Raw genomic sequence first — 17,469 nt, forward strand, 5'->3', positions numbered from 1 at the left:
CATGCCGCTTCGTGCTATGGAGCAAGACTTCTATGAAGATTTCAAGGGTTGGCTCTATAATCAAAGCACAGCGGAAGCAGTGATTTCATTGTTTGACAAGAAAACAGGAGAAACTAGACGTATAAATGTGTTAGATCCGATGTGGCTGGTTAATTGCTCAAAGAAAGATATCAACTGCTTGTTCTTCAACCAGATAATATACAATGAGCCTGACATAGTTCAAGCGCAACAATATTAGAAGATGGTGAATCTGTGCTTCGCGAAAGACATTAATTCTAGAAGGTATTGGGAAACGAAGTTCAAGGATCTAGAGTTGGAAGAATTCTTGAAAGTTGAGCGCCGAAGTGAAAGGTTCAAGAAGATTGCAGAGATAGCAGCTGAACTAGGTCGAAGGAAGTTTGAAAGGCCACCAGATACTGATCAAACGCCTATAGAATCTCAAGAGAACAAGATTCCTAGGTGGCAAACAATCAAGAGATGGTGATCCAGAATATCGCAAGTGGTGGAATGAAATAGGAAGACCATTGAGAAGACAAATGTTAGAAGAAAGGAAAGAGAAGAGACGACAAAAGGCTAGAGAGAGCAGGAGCAACAGGAAGACGCAATGAAGACTATGCAGGAAGGAAGACTGCAACTACATCCAAGGGGGAGTTTGTAGATGCACTATGTCTGAAGCTTCTGTCTGTATTTAGTCTATATTTTGTCCTGTATGTGTCATTGTATAGTTTTGTTTGTATGTTATATCATAACTGGGAGAAAACATAACGAAATTGTATGTTGTAAAGCCCATCTGATCGGATGGCTTGAGTCATCCGGACGGATGATCATCCGGTCGGATGACCATCCGATCGGACGACATAACTTCTCCCAGCTAGCCCACCTATAAATAGGAGAATAGGGGTTCATTTGTAAGAGCTGGTTGCACAGGTGTAACACCTCGAAAAATTTCGTCCAATAATGTCTTGACACGTGTCATAAAGTTCCGTTATGTGAAAACATACTTTAGAGGGACTAAAAGTGACAAACAGTGAAAACTATGGAACGTAAGGGTCCAAAGTGTCAACAATGGATAAATAGGCTCTATGATAACCCCACATAATGTTTATAACCTTTAACGGATGGTTCATGGATCATACGACGCGGAAATTGCACAAAAGTGAAGTATTGTAAACTACAGGGGCCAAAGGTGTCAACATGTTTAATTTATACCTCTGAGTGAACTTTTGGCAGACCCGAAGCTTTGTATAGCTAAAATATACTCACTAGAATATGTGGTAAAAATTTCATGAAGTTTCGTCAACGTATGAGAAAGTTATGGCCAAAACCGTACTTAAGGGACTAAAAGCGTCAACGCCGAATTCAGGGCTTTTCGGTTGAGCGCAAAGTTATCCGAGAGCATTACCATGTTGGTAAAAGTCCTAAGGTTCTTAAAAACCAAGTTTGGGGGTTTACGGGTCGAGAAAAGTAGCCGAAACGGCACGTTCAAGCTCAGGGACCAATTCTGTCAATACACGAAAGTTGTTTAGCTGAAACAGGGGTCAGGCGACCCGCCTGGGAAAGCCCAAGCGGGCCGCGTGGGACTACCAGCGACAGAAAATGGGTTTTGGGTCGAATTGAGTCCGAATTTGAAGTGGAATCCAGTTGTTTTCGCCTCCAATTGCACCAATAACCTTTCATGCATGCCTACATCTACAGTGGCCTCGAAAATTTGTGTTTAAATCAGATTATTGATCACTTTTGGTCATTTGCAATTGAAGAACAAGTGCTCTCAACCTTCAAGAACTTCAAGGCAACTTTCTGGAGGAAATCTGATCAACAAGGCCGACTCCTAGTGATCATTTAACATCTATAGGACTCTTGTAAGCCTTCAATTCGTTCCTTAATCCGTTTTGTAGTGATTATTGCTAAAAGTCAAACTGGGTGTTCATAACCTTTGACTTTCTGATTAAACGGATTTCTTTCAGTAATTTCTCGAATTGAAACTTGTTATAGATTGGTATTTATGTGGGAAACAAACCCTCTAAAGGTTACTAACTGATTCCCACTACATGCATGCTTAATGTCGAGTCAAACCTATTTCTAAAAAGTCAACAGAAGTGATTTTTGTGAAAAATGACATGATTAATGATATAGATGACATGCAACCTGATTGATCATTGAAAATAACTTGTAATATATATATAAATGTGTTTTAATCATTATCAACTCGACAATCTATCGTATAGCCACGAATCGGAACCGAAAGTCTTGTAAAACGATTATTTCGTAGACTATCGATTCGGATTCATACATGCATGTTCGAGATCTGTATTGGAAAGTATTTTTGACTATTTTTATTTTAGTTAAACTTTCTGGAATTTTCTTTGATTGAGTCTATGCTTAGCCTATTCGAATGCTTGTTTCCGGTTTATGCATAAAGTTGACTATTTTGCCCTTTTTGATTTAAAACGGGATTTTTGGAAAAGTGAAAGGATAGAAATCTTTATTTTTATTATATAAACTTGCACCGAAAGTTTCGGATCAGTTGGTGGTCCAGATTGTGAGTTATGGCCATTAGCGTAAAACTATATTATAAATTTACATAAACGGTCCTTTTCGCGTAGAACCCGTTTCTGGCCACGTTTTGGTACAAAACTTTTTACCAACTGATTATATATAATATTCTGGGAATTTTGATGATTTTTAATTAATTTTTGGCTGAACGGATCCTCGATCACCTAGCCGTTTCGGCTTATGTCGGTTTTGACCGTTTTAGCCATAAAAGGAGTTTTACACATCCGTTTGACCCGAAACCTTTTTCTACTGATTTTGTATGATGAATAAATTATTATAAGACTTCTGGAAATATAAAAATCTCAGATTTACTGTGAAAACCCGAAAACGCCCTTAAATCGTATTTTTAGCATTTTAAGCGCATAGTAAGCGTTGTACTTGTTTTAAACCTACAAGACTTATACCTACTGATGTAAATTACATATTTTCATATAATAACAGTAAGTATAATATTTTGAACTCAGGTTTCCAGTTTTGGCATTTTTAGCCCTTGTGAAATTACTAAATTGCCCCTACGGTGCATAGTATGGTTTTAAATGATATATTTGGTATATGGGTCATACCCTACTGATATAATATGTTATATTAAGTATATTTACTGTATGAACCAGACCCGAAACTCAGATTTCTAATTTTATCCATTTATTATCTTTTAAATGACCAAAATGCCCTTCTAAGGCATAAATTGAGTTTAAAATTATCCCGGGCAATATAGGACATAACTTACTGATATAATATCATATTCTAAGCATATTACTTCAGGAAACTTGCATTTGAATCTTTGGTCTACCCGTAACGCCGTTTTCGCGTTCGGTTCGGTTTACGTAACTAGTTTGCGTAAATTGACCGAAACGGGTCAAACGATATCATTTTTATCTCAAAATCCAGAATGTATTTAGTATACCCATATTATACAAGTATTCAAACTTGTCGGGTCTAAATCACATTCTACCCGGTCTTTCGCTTAATCGTGCGTAAACCGTATCATTCCTAAAACTAACCGGTCAAAGCTTAAGCTTAAATAAAAGGCCGTTAGGAATCTAATAGGTTAATTATAAACCTTTGTTCCAGATTAGGAAGCCCGGTAAAAGCTACCAACACTTATCGTTTGTGACTTATACTTGCTCAGGTAAATACATTTTGACTTATTTTCCCTATACGGGCTTGGGGTACGGTATTTAAAATACCGCTTGATCGGGCGCACAAGTCCTGCTCCTTATAGGTGTTCAGTCTTGAATAGCTTGTGCGACTTCGTTTAAACAGTTTTGTCTTACTTAAAAGGCTTTGGGGGGTTGTTGACCATGTCCCGGATATCCTTGGCATTATCTTACGAGATGGCCACGACCAGAGCACGGGGTGTAGGCGTACACCCGTCGTGTATAACTCTTTGATGTGGTGTGTCAATTAAATCTCTAGCCCGGACAGTAGATCCCGGGCCACCAGAGATATAAGTGCATGTAATTCGTTCACAAGTTTATATTATATAATTATCCCAAGTTAATAAAAAAATATTTATGCCTTGTGCATTTAAATAAATTTTCAATCATTTTCAAAATGAGTCAGTCGATTTGTATTTACCAGTGTAAACTGACGTATTTTTCCCAAAAGATTAAGTGCAGGTACTATACGGAAATAGGCTGGCTGTTTCCTAGAGAGCGTCCACAATAGTCTCGCAAACTCGGACGACATTTATCTGTTGAACTATTTATTTCTATTTTATTTGATCCGCCTGTGGATCCATTTCAACCACTGTGATATTTATTATTGCACTTTATTTAAAGTTGAAATGTTTCTATTCTGCTTCCGCTGTGCATTATTATATTGTGTTGATTGTCTATGACGATGCCAACTACGTCACTGTACCCCACACCGGGCCCACCGGTGACACGTGGAATTCGGGGTGTGACAGGTTGGTATCAGAGCCAACGCTGAGTGAATTAAACACTATCCTAACGTGTTTAATCTCAGTTACACAATTGCACATTCCTCGATTTTCGAGTCTAGACAAAGAACTTAGGAAATGTTCGACATTTCGTTTAATTTATTTTATTATTTATTATTGCATTGTCTTATATATTTTGTTGTGCAACTTGTTTGACTTTTGACAGGATCAGGATGCCGCCAAGGATGAGAGGTCGTGGAGGATTTCCTACATCGCACGATCATGAGGCTGGTCCCTCGCATAGGCGGGCTCCATCTGCTACACACCACACAGCCGCCAACGACCTTTGGAGGTCTATTGCCGAGCCTGCTAGGCATTCGGTTTCCGCGAGCACTTCTCCGTCATTACCCCACTCGTTTGGGCCCCATTCGGAGAACGGGCCCCATGATTCGCTTGGATCATACATACCGTTGCACCAGTCACCACACCAGCACCCAGCGCCAGCCTACCAGGGTTTGTATAACCCTAATGCTTATGTGGAGGAGCCAGTGGGCCATAACCCACTTGGACAGGAGGACCACTTTTCTGGTGGTCACGAGATGGACGTAGACGAGGAAACGGACCCTTCGCTCCCACCATCAGGTACACCAAACCACCCGATTGAGATATCGGATGGGTCGCCATACACAGGATCACCATTTAATGGTGTGGACAGCTTCCAGGAGAGGTTCAAGCAGCATGATTGGTACTTCACCCCTAGCCACAACTCTCCTATGCTTCAATCACTCCATGGTACTCCGATGCTTCAATCGCTCCATGGTTCGCCGGTGCACTCACAGCACCACTCGCAGCAGCAGCAGCTCCAGCAGCAGCCGCCTCTACCGCAGGACCTATCTGAGGCCCTGTGGCGTGACGTGATCACTCCGTCACCATCGCCGCCGCCAGTTTTACCTCCTCCGCCTCAGAGGCCTAGGAGGAATGCGCGCATGTCTACGCGCGGAGGGATTCGCATAGGCACCCCTCCACGTGTTAGTAGCAGCCGCTACACGTCTCTACCCGGGGAGTCTGAGACAGGGGAGTCTCAGCATCCCGTATCGGAGGTTACTTCTGTTCCGATCCCGCCTCTGCCGCCGCAGAATTTTGGAGAGCCGATTCCGGCTTATGCTAGTGCCGCTCAGTTCAACCCGTTCGAGCAAGTATTCCCTCAGGGTTATGATTACACGGGAGACCCTTATTGGCAAGCTGTGAACTACAGCTCACTCCCACATAGTGGTCCACTTGGAGACCCTTGGGCTGCTGGCCCATCTACTTTTGGTTACCCTCCGGGTTACCAGCAGCCACCGCAGCCGCAGCCTTACCAGCCGCCGCAGCCGCAGCACTACCAGCCACCACCACCGGCGCCTATGATGTCGCCGCCGCAGGTTCAGGAGATCCTGCAGGGGATTGATAGCATGCGACGCGAGTTTCAGCACAATATGCGAGAGGATCGCCGACGCACCAGTGGCTTGTTTAAGAAGGTGTTCGATTTGCTCAAGGGTAAGAGCAAGAAGGATCGTTGAATCCTTCGATTATTATTGCATGTACTCATGTCCCTGCGTGGACATTTATTCCAGTACTCTGCCCCTGCGTGGGTATATTTATCTATCTTTCTCTACCCCTGTGTGGGTATGTTATCCTGTTAACCCCTGCGTGGGTTTGTTCTATTTTATTTTGTTATTGTTGTACTTGTTTAGCCCCTGCGCGGGCATGTTATTCATGCTAGTTATGTTATTTCAAAGTCCCGTTTAGGGCAATTATGTACTGGTATTTTATTGAAAATTTAAATGGTTAATTTGAATTTATCATTTTAATTATATGCATGAATATAATATTAAAATAATGGAAAATATCAATTTTTATTTGATTTGCCATTTTATAAGAATCTTAGTAAGGTATAACCTAGCCTGAATGCCTTATTAACAGGCCTGGCCCTGATGGTAAAACCTGGTTGAAAGGATTCAACTCCCTGTTAACATCTGAGAACATGTTAACATTCTGGGCTAAGCGTGATCTGTAGAATCACACGACCCACCTTTTTAATAAATTATCTACAGATTCTATCTGTATACAAGTCTATTAATGGCTTGATACCTACGGGTTATGACTAGGTCATATAGTGGCAGTTGTGGTCTATGACTCCCTGCCTAGTAAAGAAATATCTACAGATTATATCTGTACACAAGTCTATTAATGGCTTGATACCTACGGGTTATAACTATGTTATATAATGACAGTTGTGGTTTATGACTCTCTGTCTAGTAAAGGATTATTTGTTTAATTATACAATTTATAGTCCTATAAAAATCTAAATTTATAATTTAGTGATTGTCCTTGTGACTAGGCCTATGGTGCCAATATATATATTTTCATTCCTTGATTGCTAATAAGAGCCTGAATGAAATTTATTAAATTAACTGCTAAGGTTTTGATACCATGGTTAATAAATCGTCTAGGACGATAATACTGTTAGGTTCTAAATAAGACCTTGTCCTTTATTGTAGCTTAAAGCTACGATGGCCAAATCGGAAGAAACCAACAGTCATTCTGGGGAACGCTCAGATAATGCAAAGATTCACGTTACCGGTGCAGAATTGCAAGCACTGATTGATAATGCTGTCGCCAAGGCTATGGATAGGCAGTTCAGAGAATCTAGTGGTACTCAGAGTAGAACCCGCTCAGTGACGCATGTCAAGGCTAAGACTCATTCTGGGGCTCATAGTAAGCCGCCGTCTAAAAAGAGTGAGCCAAAGAAAGTTGAGGGTGATAATCATTCCTCCAACCACAGCAGCGTCCCAAAGCAGGAGATTGAGCTGAAGCATGACACGTACAGCAGGTCCTGTACGTACAAGTATTTTGTATCCTGCAAGCCCAGAGATTTCACTGGGGAGAAAGGAGCCGTCGACTGCATGACGTGGATTGACGAGATGGACACTGTAGTTGATATCAGCGGGTGTGCTGATAGGGACGTCGTTAAGTACGTGTCCCAGTCATTCAAAGGAGATGCATTAGCATGGTGGAAGTCACTCCTACAAGCTGCCGGTAAGGCCACACTGTACAGTTTGTCATGGGAACAGTTTGTGGCCCTGATTAAAGAGAACTTCTGTCCGCAGCACGAGGTCGAGCGAATTGAATCGGATTTTGTATCCTTAGTCATGAAGAACCTCGATTGTCAAGCGTATCTTACTACGTTCAACACGCTGTCTCGTTTAGTGCCTTACTTGGTGACCCCGGAGCCACGTAGGATTGCTCGATTCATTGGGGGTCTGGCACCGGAGATTAAAGCCAGCGTCAAAGCTTCAAGACCTACAACATTTCGATCCGTAGCGGATCTATCCCTCTCCCTCACTCAAGACGTGGTTAGATTGAGAGCCATGAAGAGCTCTGAGGAGAACAAACGGAAACGTGAGGATGACACCTCACGAAGATCTGAAAAGCGACATAGAGGGAACAACGACCACAGGAAAGGGTCGGGGTCTAGGAAAAATGATCATCAGTCGGGTGAGAAACCCAGATGCAAGATCTGCAGGAGGCACCACTTTGGGAGGTGTCGGTTGGAAACGAAATCCCAGTCTTCTGAGAAACGATGTGGGATCTGCAAGTCCACAGACCATAAAGCTGTGAATTGCAAGAAGATGAAGGATGCAACCTGTTTTGGTTGCAACGAAAAAGGTCATATTCGGCCCAACTGTCCTAAGTTTGCAAAGAAGGCCGAGGAAGGGAAGAAGACTAATGCGAGAGTCTTCAAAATGGACGCAAAGGAAGCAGTCCTTGACGATAACGTCATTACCGGTACGTTTCTTGTAAACGATGTTTTTGCTAGAGTCTTGTTTGATTCAGGAGCTGATAAATCGTTTGTAGATAATAAGTTTTGTAAACTGTTAAACCTTCCTGTTAAAACCTTAAGCGTGAAATATGAGGTGGAATTAGCCGATGGAACCATAGAAACCGCCTCGACTGTCCTAGATGGATGTGTTATATCCATTAGGAATCACTCTTTCCCGTTATCCTTGCTTCCCTTTAAGCTAGCTGGATTCGACATAGTGATAGGCATGGATTGGTTGTCTAGTAACCAATCCCAGATTCTGTGCAACAGAAAGCAAGTAATAGTTAAGACTCCGTCTGGTGAGTCACTTACTATTCAAGGAGATACCCAGCATGGATTGCCGGAGCAAGTGTCCATGCTCAAAGCATCCAGATGCATGCAGAAGGGATGTGTCATTTATATGGCACAAGTTACCATTGATGAGCCGAAGCCGAAGATTGAAGATATTCCTGTTATATCGGAATATCCTGAAGTTTTCCCTGAAGAACTACCCGGTTTGCCACCGGATAGACAAGTAGAGTTTCGGATAGATATCATACCAGGTGCAGCACCTGTAGCAAGAGCACCATACAGATTGGCACCAACGGAGATGAAGGAGTTGAGGACGCAGTTGGATGAGCTTTTAGCTAAAGGCTTTATTAGACCTAGCTCGTCTCCTTGGGGAGCACCAATCTTGTTCGTTAAGAAGAAGGACGGTTCGATGCGTCTGTGCATCGATTACCGTGAGCTTAACAAGGTCACTATCAAGAATAGGTATCCGTTACCCAGGATCGACGATCTGTTCGATCAGTTGCAAGGAGCAAGCTATTTCTCCAAGATTGACCTGAGGTCAGGTTATCATCAGTTGAAGGTCAAGGAAGAAGACGTACACAAGACCGCGTTTAGGACTCGTTATGGACATTACGAGTTCCTAGTGATGCCGTTTGGGCTCACTAACGCACCAGCCGCGTTCATGGATCTCATGAATCGCGTCTGCAAACCTTATTTAGATAAGTTCGTCATAGTCTTTATTGATGACATTCTTATCTACTCGAAGAGCCAAGCCGAACATGAGAATCACCTTCGTTGTATTCTCAAACTTCTGTATCAAGAGAAGCTTTATGCCAAATTCTCGAAGTGTGAGTTTTGGCTTCGTGAAGTCCAGTTCCTTGGACATGTTGTAAGCGAGCGTGGTATCCAAGTAGATCCCGCTAAAGTAGAAGCAGTCATGAATTGGCAGGAGCCGAAGACTCCTACGGAAATTCGCAGTTTCCTCGGGTTGGCAGGATATTATAGGAGATTCATCGAGAACTTCTCAAGGATTGCTGCGCCCCTAACCTCATTGACTCGTAAGAAGATTAAGTTTGATTGGGGCCCTAAGCAGCAGGAATCCTTTGACATTCTGAAGCAGAAGCTGAGCAATGCGCCAGTATTGACGTTGCCAGATGGTATAGATGAATTTGTGGTGTATTGTGATGCATCACATACTGGCATGGGCTGCGTACTCATGCAGAAAGGCAAAGTCATTGCCTACGCTTCTCGACAGCTCAAGGTGCATGAGAAGAACTACACCACCCACGATTTGGAATTGGGTGCGGTTGTATTTGCTTTGAAGCTATGGAGACATTACTTGTACGGAACCAAGTGCATAATTTATTCGGATCACAAGAGTCTTCAGCACCTGTTCAATCAGAAGGAATTGAACATGCGTCAAAGGCGATGGATGGAAACTCTCAATGACTATGATTGCGAGATACGATACCATCCAGGCAAGGCAAATGTGGTTGCCGACGCCTTAAGCAGAAAAGAAAGGGTTAAACCGATCAGAATCAATGCCAAGCGCATTGAGATAAGGAATAGTTTGAATGAAAGGGTGTTAGCTGCACAGAAGGAAGCTGTGCTGGAAGCTAACTATCCTGCAGAAAAGTTGGGAGTAACTGAGGAGCAGTTATCCCACGACAAAGATGGAATGCTACGCCTAAACGGACGAATATGGGTTCCAGTATATGGAGGACTTCGGGATGTTATCCTCCAGGAGGCCCACAGCTCTAAATATTCAGTTCATCCTAGGGCAGATAAGATGTACCAGGATTTGAAGTCAAACTACTGGTGGATTGGTTTGAAAAAGTCCGTGGCCGAGTATGTGGCCAAGTGTTTGACTTGTGCGCAAGTCAAGGCTGAGCATCAGAAGCCGTCAGGTTTGCTTCAACAACCTGAAATTCCCAAATGGAAATGGGAAATGGTGACAATGGATTTTATCACCAAGTTGCCGAAGACGAAAAAGGGAAATGATACCATATGGGTCATAGTTGACAGACTGACCAAGTCAGCTCATTTTCTACCCATCAAAGAGACGTATAGCTCAGATATGTTAGCACAATTATACGTCGATAAGATAGTAGCGCTACATGGTATACCTATATCTATTATCTCTGACAGAGATACTAGATATACGTCACATTTTTGGAAGAGTTTCCAACAGTCGTTGGGCACTCGTTTGAATTTTAGTACGGCTTATCATCCTCAGACTGATGGTCAGAGTGAGCGTACTATTCAAACTCTGGAAGACATGCTTCGAGCATGTGCGATCGACTTGGGTGGTAGTTGGGATAAGCACCTACCACTGATTGAATTCTCCTACAACAATAGCTACCATTCCAGCATAAAGGCTGCGCCTTTTGAGGCCCTATACGGTAGAAAGTGTAGATCGCACATTTGTTGGGCAGAAGTTGGAGATGTCCAGTTGTCTGGACCAGATATCGTCTTTGAGACGACAGACAAGATCGTTCAGATCCGTGATCGTTTGAAAGCTGCCAGGGATAGGCAGAAAAGTTATGCGGATCCTAAGCGCAAAGATTTTCACTTTGATGTGGGTGAAAAAGTGTTGCTCAAAGTATCGCCTTGGAAAGGTGTGATGAGATTTGGAAAGAAAGGCAAGCTGAGCCCGAGATACATAGGACCTTTCGAGATAATCGAACGTATCGGGTCAGTCGCTTACAAGTTAAACTTGCCTGAAGAGCTTAGTGCCGTTCATAATGTGTTTCACATCTGTAATTTAAAGAAGTGTTTCGCTGACGATTCACTGGTTATACCGCATACAGATATACACATAGACGAAAGTCTAAAGTTTGTTGAAAAACCTTTGTCGATTGAGGATCGACAGGTAAAGAAGCACGTGCCTATTGTCAAGGTCAAATGGGATGCCCGTAGAGGTCCCGAATACACGTGGGAAGTGGAATCCACGATGCAAGAGAAATATCCCCATTTGTTTGAATAAATCTCGGGGTCGAGATTTCTTTTAAGGGGGTGAGGATGTAACACCTCGAAAAATTTCGTCCAATAATGTCTTGACACGTGTCATAAAGTTCCGTTATGTGAAAACATACTTTAGAGGGACTAAAAGTGACAAACAGTGAAAACTATGGAACGTAAGGGTCCAAAGTGTCAACAATGGATAAATAGGCTCTATGATAACCCCACATAATGTTTATAACCTTTAACGGATGGTTCATGGATCATACGACGCGGAAATTGCACAAAAGTGAAGTATTGTAAACTACAGGGGCCAAAGGTGTCAACATGTTTAATTTATACCTCTGAGTGAACTTTTGGCAGACCCGAAGCTTTGTATAGCTAAAATATACTCACTAGAATATGTGGTAAAAATTTCATGAAGTTTCGTCAACGTATGAGAAAGTTATGGCCAAAACCGTACTTAAGGGACTAAAAGCGTCAACGCCGAATTCAGGGCTTTTCGGTTGAGCGCAAAGTTATCCGAGAGCATTACCATGTTGGTAAAAGTCCTAAGGTTCTTAAAAACCAAGTTTGGGGGTTTACGGGTCGAGAAAAGTAGCCGAAACGGCACGTTCAAGCTCAGGGACCAATTCTGTCAATACACGAAAGTTGTTTAGCTGAAACAGGGGTCAGGCGACCCGCCTGGGAAAGCCCAAGCGGGCCGCGTGGGACTACCAGCGACAGAAAATGGGTTTTGGGTCGAATTGAGTCCGAATTTGAAGTGGAATCCAGTTGTTTTCGCCTCCAATTGCACCAATAACCTTTCATGCATGCCTACATCTACAGTGGCCTCGAAAATTTGTGTTTAAATCAGATTATTGATCACTTTTGGTCATTTGCAATTGAAGAACAAGTGCTCTCAACCTTCAAGAACTTCAAGGCAACTTTCTGGAGGAAATCTGATCAACAAGGCCGACTCCTAGTGATCATTTAACATCTATAGGACTCTTGTAAGCCTTCAATTCGTTCCTTAATCCGTTTTGTAGTGATTATTGCTAAAAGTCAAACTGGGTGTTCATAACCTTTGACTTTCTGATTAAACGGATTTCTTTCAGTAATTTCTCGAATTGAAACTTGTTATAGATTGGTATTTATGTGGGAAACAAACCCTCTAAAGGTTACTAACTGATTCCCACTACATGCATGCTTAATGTCGAGTCAAACCTATTTCTAAAAAGTCAACAGAAGTGATTTTTGTGAAAAATGACATGATTAATGATATAGATGACATGCAACCTGATTGATCATTGAAAATAACTTGTAATATATATATAAATGTGTTTTAATCATTATCAACTCGACAATCTATCGTATAGCCACGAATCGGAACCGAAAGTCTTGTAAAACGATTATTTCGTAGACTATCGATTCGGATTCATACATGCATGTTCGAGATCTGTATTGGAAAGTATTTTTGACTATTTTTATTTTAGTTAAACTTTCTGGAATTTTCTTTGATTGAGTCTATGCTTAGCCTATTCGAATGCTTGTTTCCGGTTTATGCATAAAGTTGACTATTTTGCCCTTTTTGATTTAAAACGGGATTTTTGGAAAAGTGAAAGGATAGAAATCTTTATTTTTATTATATAAACTTGCACCGAAAGTTTCGGATCAGTTGGTGGTCCAGATTGTGAGTTATGGCCATTAGCGTAAAACTATATTATAAATTTACATAAACGGTCCTTTTCGCGTAGAACCCGTTTCTGGCCACGTTTTGGTACAAAACTTTTTACCAACTGATTATATATAATATTCTGGGAATTTTGATGATTTTTAATTAATTTTTGGCTGAACGGATCCTCGATCACCTAGCCGTTTCGGCTTATGTCGGTTTTGACCGTTTTAGCCATAAAAGGAGTTTTACACATCCGTTTGACCCGAAACCTTTTTCTACTGATTTTGTATGATGAATAAATTATTATAAGACTTCTGGAAATATAAAAATCTCAGATTTACTGTGAAAACCCGAAAACGCCCTTAAATCGTATTTTTAGCATTTTAAGCGCATAGTAAGCGTTGTACTTGTTTTAAACCTACAAGACTTATACCTACTGATGTAAATTACATATTTTCATATAATAACAGTAAGTATAATATTTTGAACTCAGGTTTCCAGTTTTGGCATTTTTAGCCCTTGTGAAATTACTAAATTGCCCCTACGGTGCATAGTATGGTTTTAAATGATATATTTGGTATATGGGTCATACCCTACTGATATAATATGTTATATTAAGTATATTTACTGTATGAACCAGACCCGAAACTCAGATTTCTAATTTTATCCATTTATTATCTTTTAAATGACCAAAATGCCCTTCTAAGGCATAAATTGAGTTTAAAATTATCCCGGGCAATATAGGACATAACTTACTGATATAATATCATATTCTAAGCATATTACTTCAGGAAACTTGCATTTGAATCTTTGGTCTACCCGTAACGCCGTTTTCGCGTTCGGTTCGGTTTACGTAACTAGTTTGCGTAAATTGACCGAAACGGGTCAAACGATATCATTTTTATCTCAAAATCCAGAATGTATTTAGTATACCCATATTATACAAGTATTCAAACTTGTCGGGTCTAAATCACATTCTACCCGGTCTTTCGCTTAATCGTGCGTAAACCGTATCATTCCTAAAACTAACCGGTCAAAGCTTAAGCTTAAATAAAAGGCCGTTAGGAATCTAATAGGTTAATTATAAACCTTTGTTCCAGATTAGGAAGCCCGGTAAAAGCTACCAACACTTATCGTTTGTGACTTATACTTGCTCAGGTAAATACATTTTGACTTATTTTCCCTATACGGGCTTGGGGTACGGTATTTAAAATACCGCTTGATCGGGCGCACAAGTCCTGCTCCTTATAGGTGTTCAGTCTTGAATAGCTTGTGCGACTTCGTTTAAACAGTTTTGTCTTACTTAAAAGGCTTTGGGGGGTTGTTGACCATGTCCCGGATATCCTTGGCATTATCTTACGAGATGGCCACGACCAGAGCACGGGGTGTAGGCGTACACCCGTCGTGTATAACTCTTTGATGTGGTGTGTCAATTAAATCTCTAGCCCGGACAGTAGATCCCGGGCCACCAGAGATATAAGTGCATGTAATTCGTTCACAAGTTTATATTATATAATTATCCCAAGTTAATAAAAAAATATTTATGCCTTGTGCATTTAAATAAATTTTCAATCATTTTCAAAATGAGTCAGTCGATTTGTATTTACCAGTGTAAACTGACGTATTTTTCCCAAAAGATTAAGTGCAGGTACTATACGGAAATAGGCTGGCTGTTTCCTAGAGAGCGTCCACAATAGTCTCGCAAACTCGGACGACATTTATCTGTTGAACTATTTATTTCTATTTTATTTGATCCGCCTGTGGATCCATTTCAACCACTGTGATATTTATTATTGCACTTTATTTAAAGTTGAAATGTTTCTATTCTGCTTCCGCTGTGCATTATTATATTGTGTTGATTGTCTATGACGATGCCAACTACGTCACTGTACCCCACACCGGGCCCACCGGTGACACGTGGAATTCGGGGTGTGACAACAGGTTGCTTGGTTTGTCTCTGAGGTGGAGCTCTGTTCATTTCTCACCGAAACTTTTTATTTGCACAATCTTTGAATGAGAATGGAAGCTTTAAACGTTGAACTCGTTGTTGATTCTACTTCTACATTGTGTATGGATTCCGCACGTCTACAGTGATCGATCCGACCTGAGTTATTCAATCTAGAACCGAATCAACCGGTCCTCACAGGTTGAAACGTGGCTAGGCATATGGGTAGGAAATGGAAATATATATGAAGTAGCTAATGATTCGACCCGGTCTTTTATTACTATCTTAACAAACTTAAACTTCTATATACAATACATCCCAACATTTTTTTCTTTTCTTTTCATTGCTTTTTCTCTGTTTTTTTTCTTTTCATTTTTTTTTCATTTTTTTTCATTTTCTTTTTTTAACAAACAATTGAAACATCACATAACAAGCATTTTAATATAAAATGCTAATACTACTAGACCGGGTCGAATACGGGTGAATTTTTGAGGAACTAGGCACGGGTTAACAAACGATCGGCTTAAAGCTCAAAATGGCTACTAAAAGTCCAAACCCCCGCCCCTCTCACTACCATGCTCATATATATAATTTATGAGGTCCAACCCCCCAAATCCCACACACCAAGACCAGGCTACCTAAATGCCTTTATCCTTTTCACATACATACCAAGCTAAGGCCTCAAACCGAATCCAAGCACAAGTTCAAATGCACCCGCACCCATTACCACTCTCATCAAAGAAAATATTTCTAACAATTCAAATAAGTGGCTCAAACTCTTACCAAGAAAAGGGGTTTACGGGGTTGCCGGTGTGTTATGCGGTTTCAATACTTTAAGTTTTCAAATTTAGACCATTTTTTGCTTGATTGTTAAAATTTTTCAAAAATTTCCCCCCATCCCCACAATTGGGATACATTGTCCCCAATTTATGGTTTCTGAAGGGAAAGATCGCTAAAAAACACACCAAACTTTTCTTTTATAATAAGAAAAAGCAAACAAACTAACTACCAATATTTCAAAGCTAAAGAACATGACAAGTCTAAGGAAAGAGTACATGGACCTGATGAAGTTTGACATAACATATGTTGTAAATGATCCGATTTCCTATCACCACCTTCACACAACTATCCGCACATCTTCCCCACACTTGAGTGTTTCCAAAGCCTTGAAACATAGAAAAATAAAGAAATAACAAGGTCAGTGAAAAACCCCGGGTTGCCTCCCGAGCAGCGCTAAGTTTTCGGGTCTTCAGCCAGACCTGCCATCTCCATCACTACATCGTGCCATTCAGTAAAATGCATCCGTCCCGTTTCGATTCGGTGAGTAATCAAATACACTCCTACTTGATCCCGTATGCTTTTCTTCACGATCCGGTGGGTGATTTATTTTCATTCTTTGACACACCTTTTTCATACAATCACTAGACTCGCTATCCTTCCCCTCAATGGACTCATAACTAATCACTCTAGTTTGAACATCAAAGGACAACTTACGGTTCTTTTCGGTCATAGTAATAATCCCGTCTCTATAATTGATTTGAGCATTTGCTGTGTATAGAAACGGTCGACCTAAGATTACCCTTTGTTGTGCTGCCATTTTGGTAGAAGCATAGTCTAGGACCAAAAAATCCACCGGGCATTCAAATTCTCCCAATCGAATCATAACATTCCTAACCACTCCCCGTGGACGCCTCCAAATTTCATCCGCCAAGCTCACCATGGTGTCTATATCTTGAAGCCGGCCAAAGTCATAGATATCATATAAATCGCCTGGTAACACACTCATGCCTGCCCCGTAGTCCAATAATGCTTGAGGAATTTTCAATTTTCCCACTCGGATAGGCACGAGTGGTGCTCCATGCTCTTTGTCAATTTCAACTTCGGCGTCCTTTCCTATACCTGCATTCACTTGACACAAAGAGGTTAGAAATGTTTCATTAAATTCACTATTAGGAACGGTGCTTACCACATTGATGTTAACGCTTTTGATATTTTTGGGGTTTGTCACCGTGTCACTCGGTAGTTGACCTTTGCTCTTTTTCAAGAGTGCTACCTCAGTTGCAAGTTGACCCATTTAAGTGGTCAAAGATTGGATAGCTTTATCACGGATTTCATCTTTTTGCATGCTAACATCGTCCATTTTTTTTCTTCGTTGCATCTCTAGTTGCATTGCCTTGAGCAAATCCATAACTTCATTCCCACTCGAAACAACTTAGCCCGAAGACCTACTTTGATCATTACCCGGTTGTTGGAATTGCTTTTGAACACCTTGATTATTAAATTGTTGACAAGGAACATAATTTCCTTGATTTCATTAGAAATTAGGATTGGCTTGGTTG

The 17,469-nt window shown here is 41.1% G+C and overlaps 1 protein-coding gene across 1 annotated transcript; it reads right to left on the reverse strand.

Annotated features, from left to right (window-relative positions):
• Positions 1-16,418: 16,418 nt before the first annotated feature.
• On the reverse strand, positions 16,419-17,204 carry LOC118491419. The gene has a single exon (XM_035989194.1). The coding sequence runs from the start codon at positions 17,202-17,204 to the stop codon at positions 16,419-16,421; it is 786 nt and encodes a 261-aa protein (XP_035845087.1).
• Between the last annotated feature and the right edge of the window lie 265 nt (positions 17,205-17,469).

The sequence above is a fragment of the Helianthus annuus genome, chromosome 4, assembly GCF_002127325.2.
Source record: "Helianthus annuus cultivar XRQ/B chromosome 4, HanXRQr2.0-SUNRISE, whole genome shotgun sequence".
Classification (NCBI taxonomy): Eukaryota; Viridiplantae; Streptophyta; class Magnoliopsida; order Asterales; family Asteraceae; genus Helianthus; species Helianthus annuus.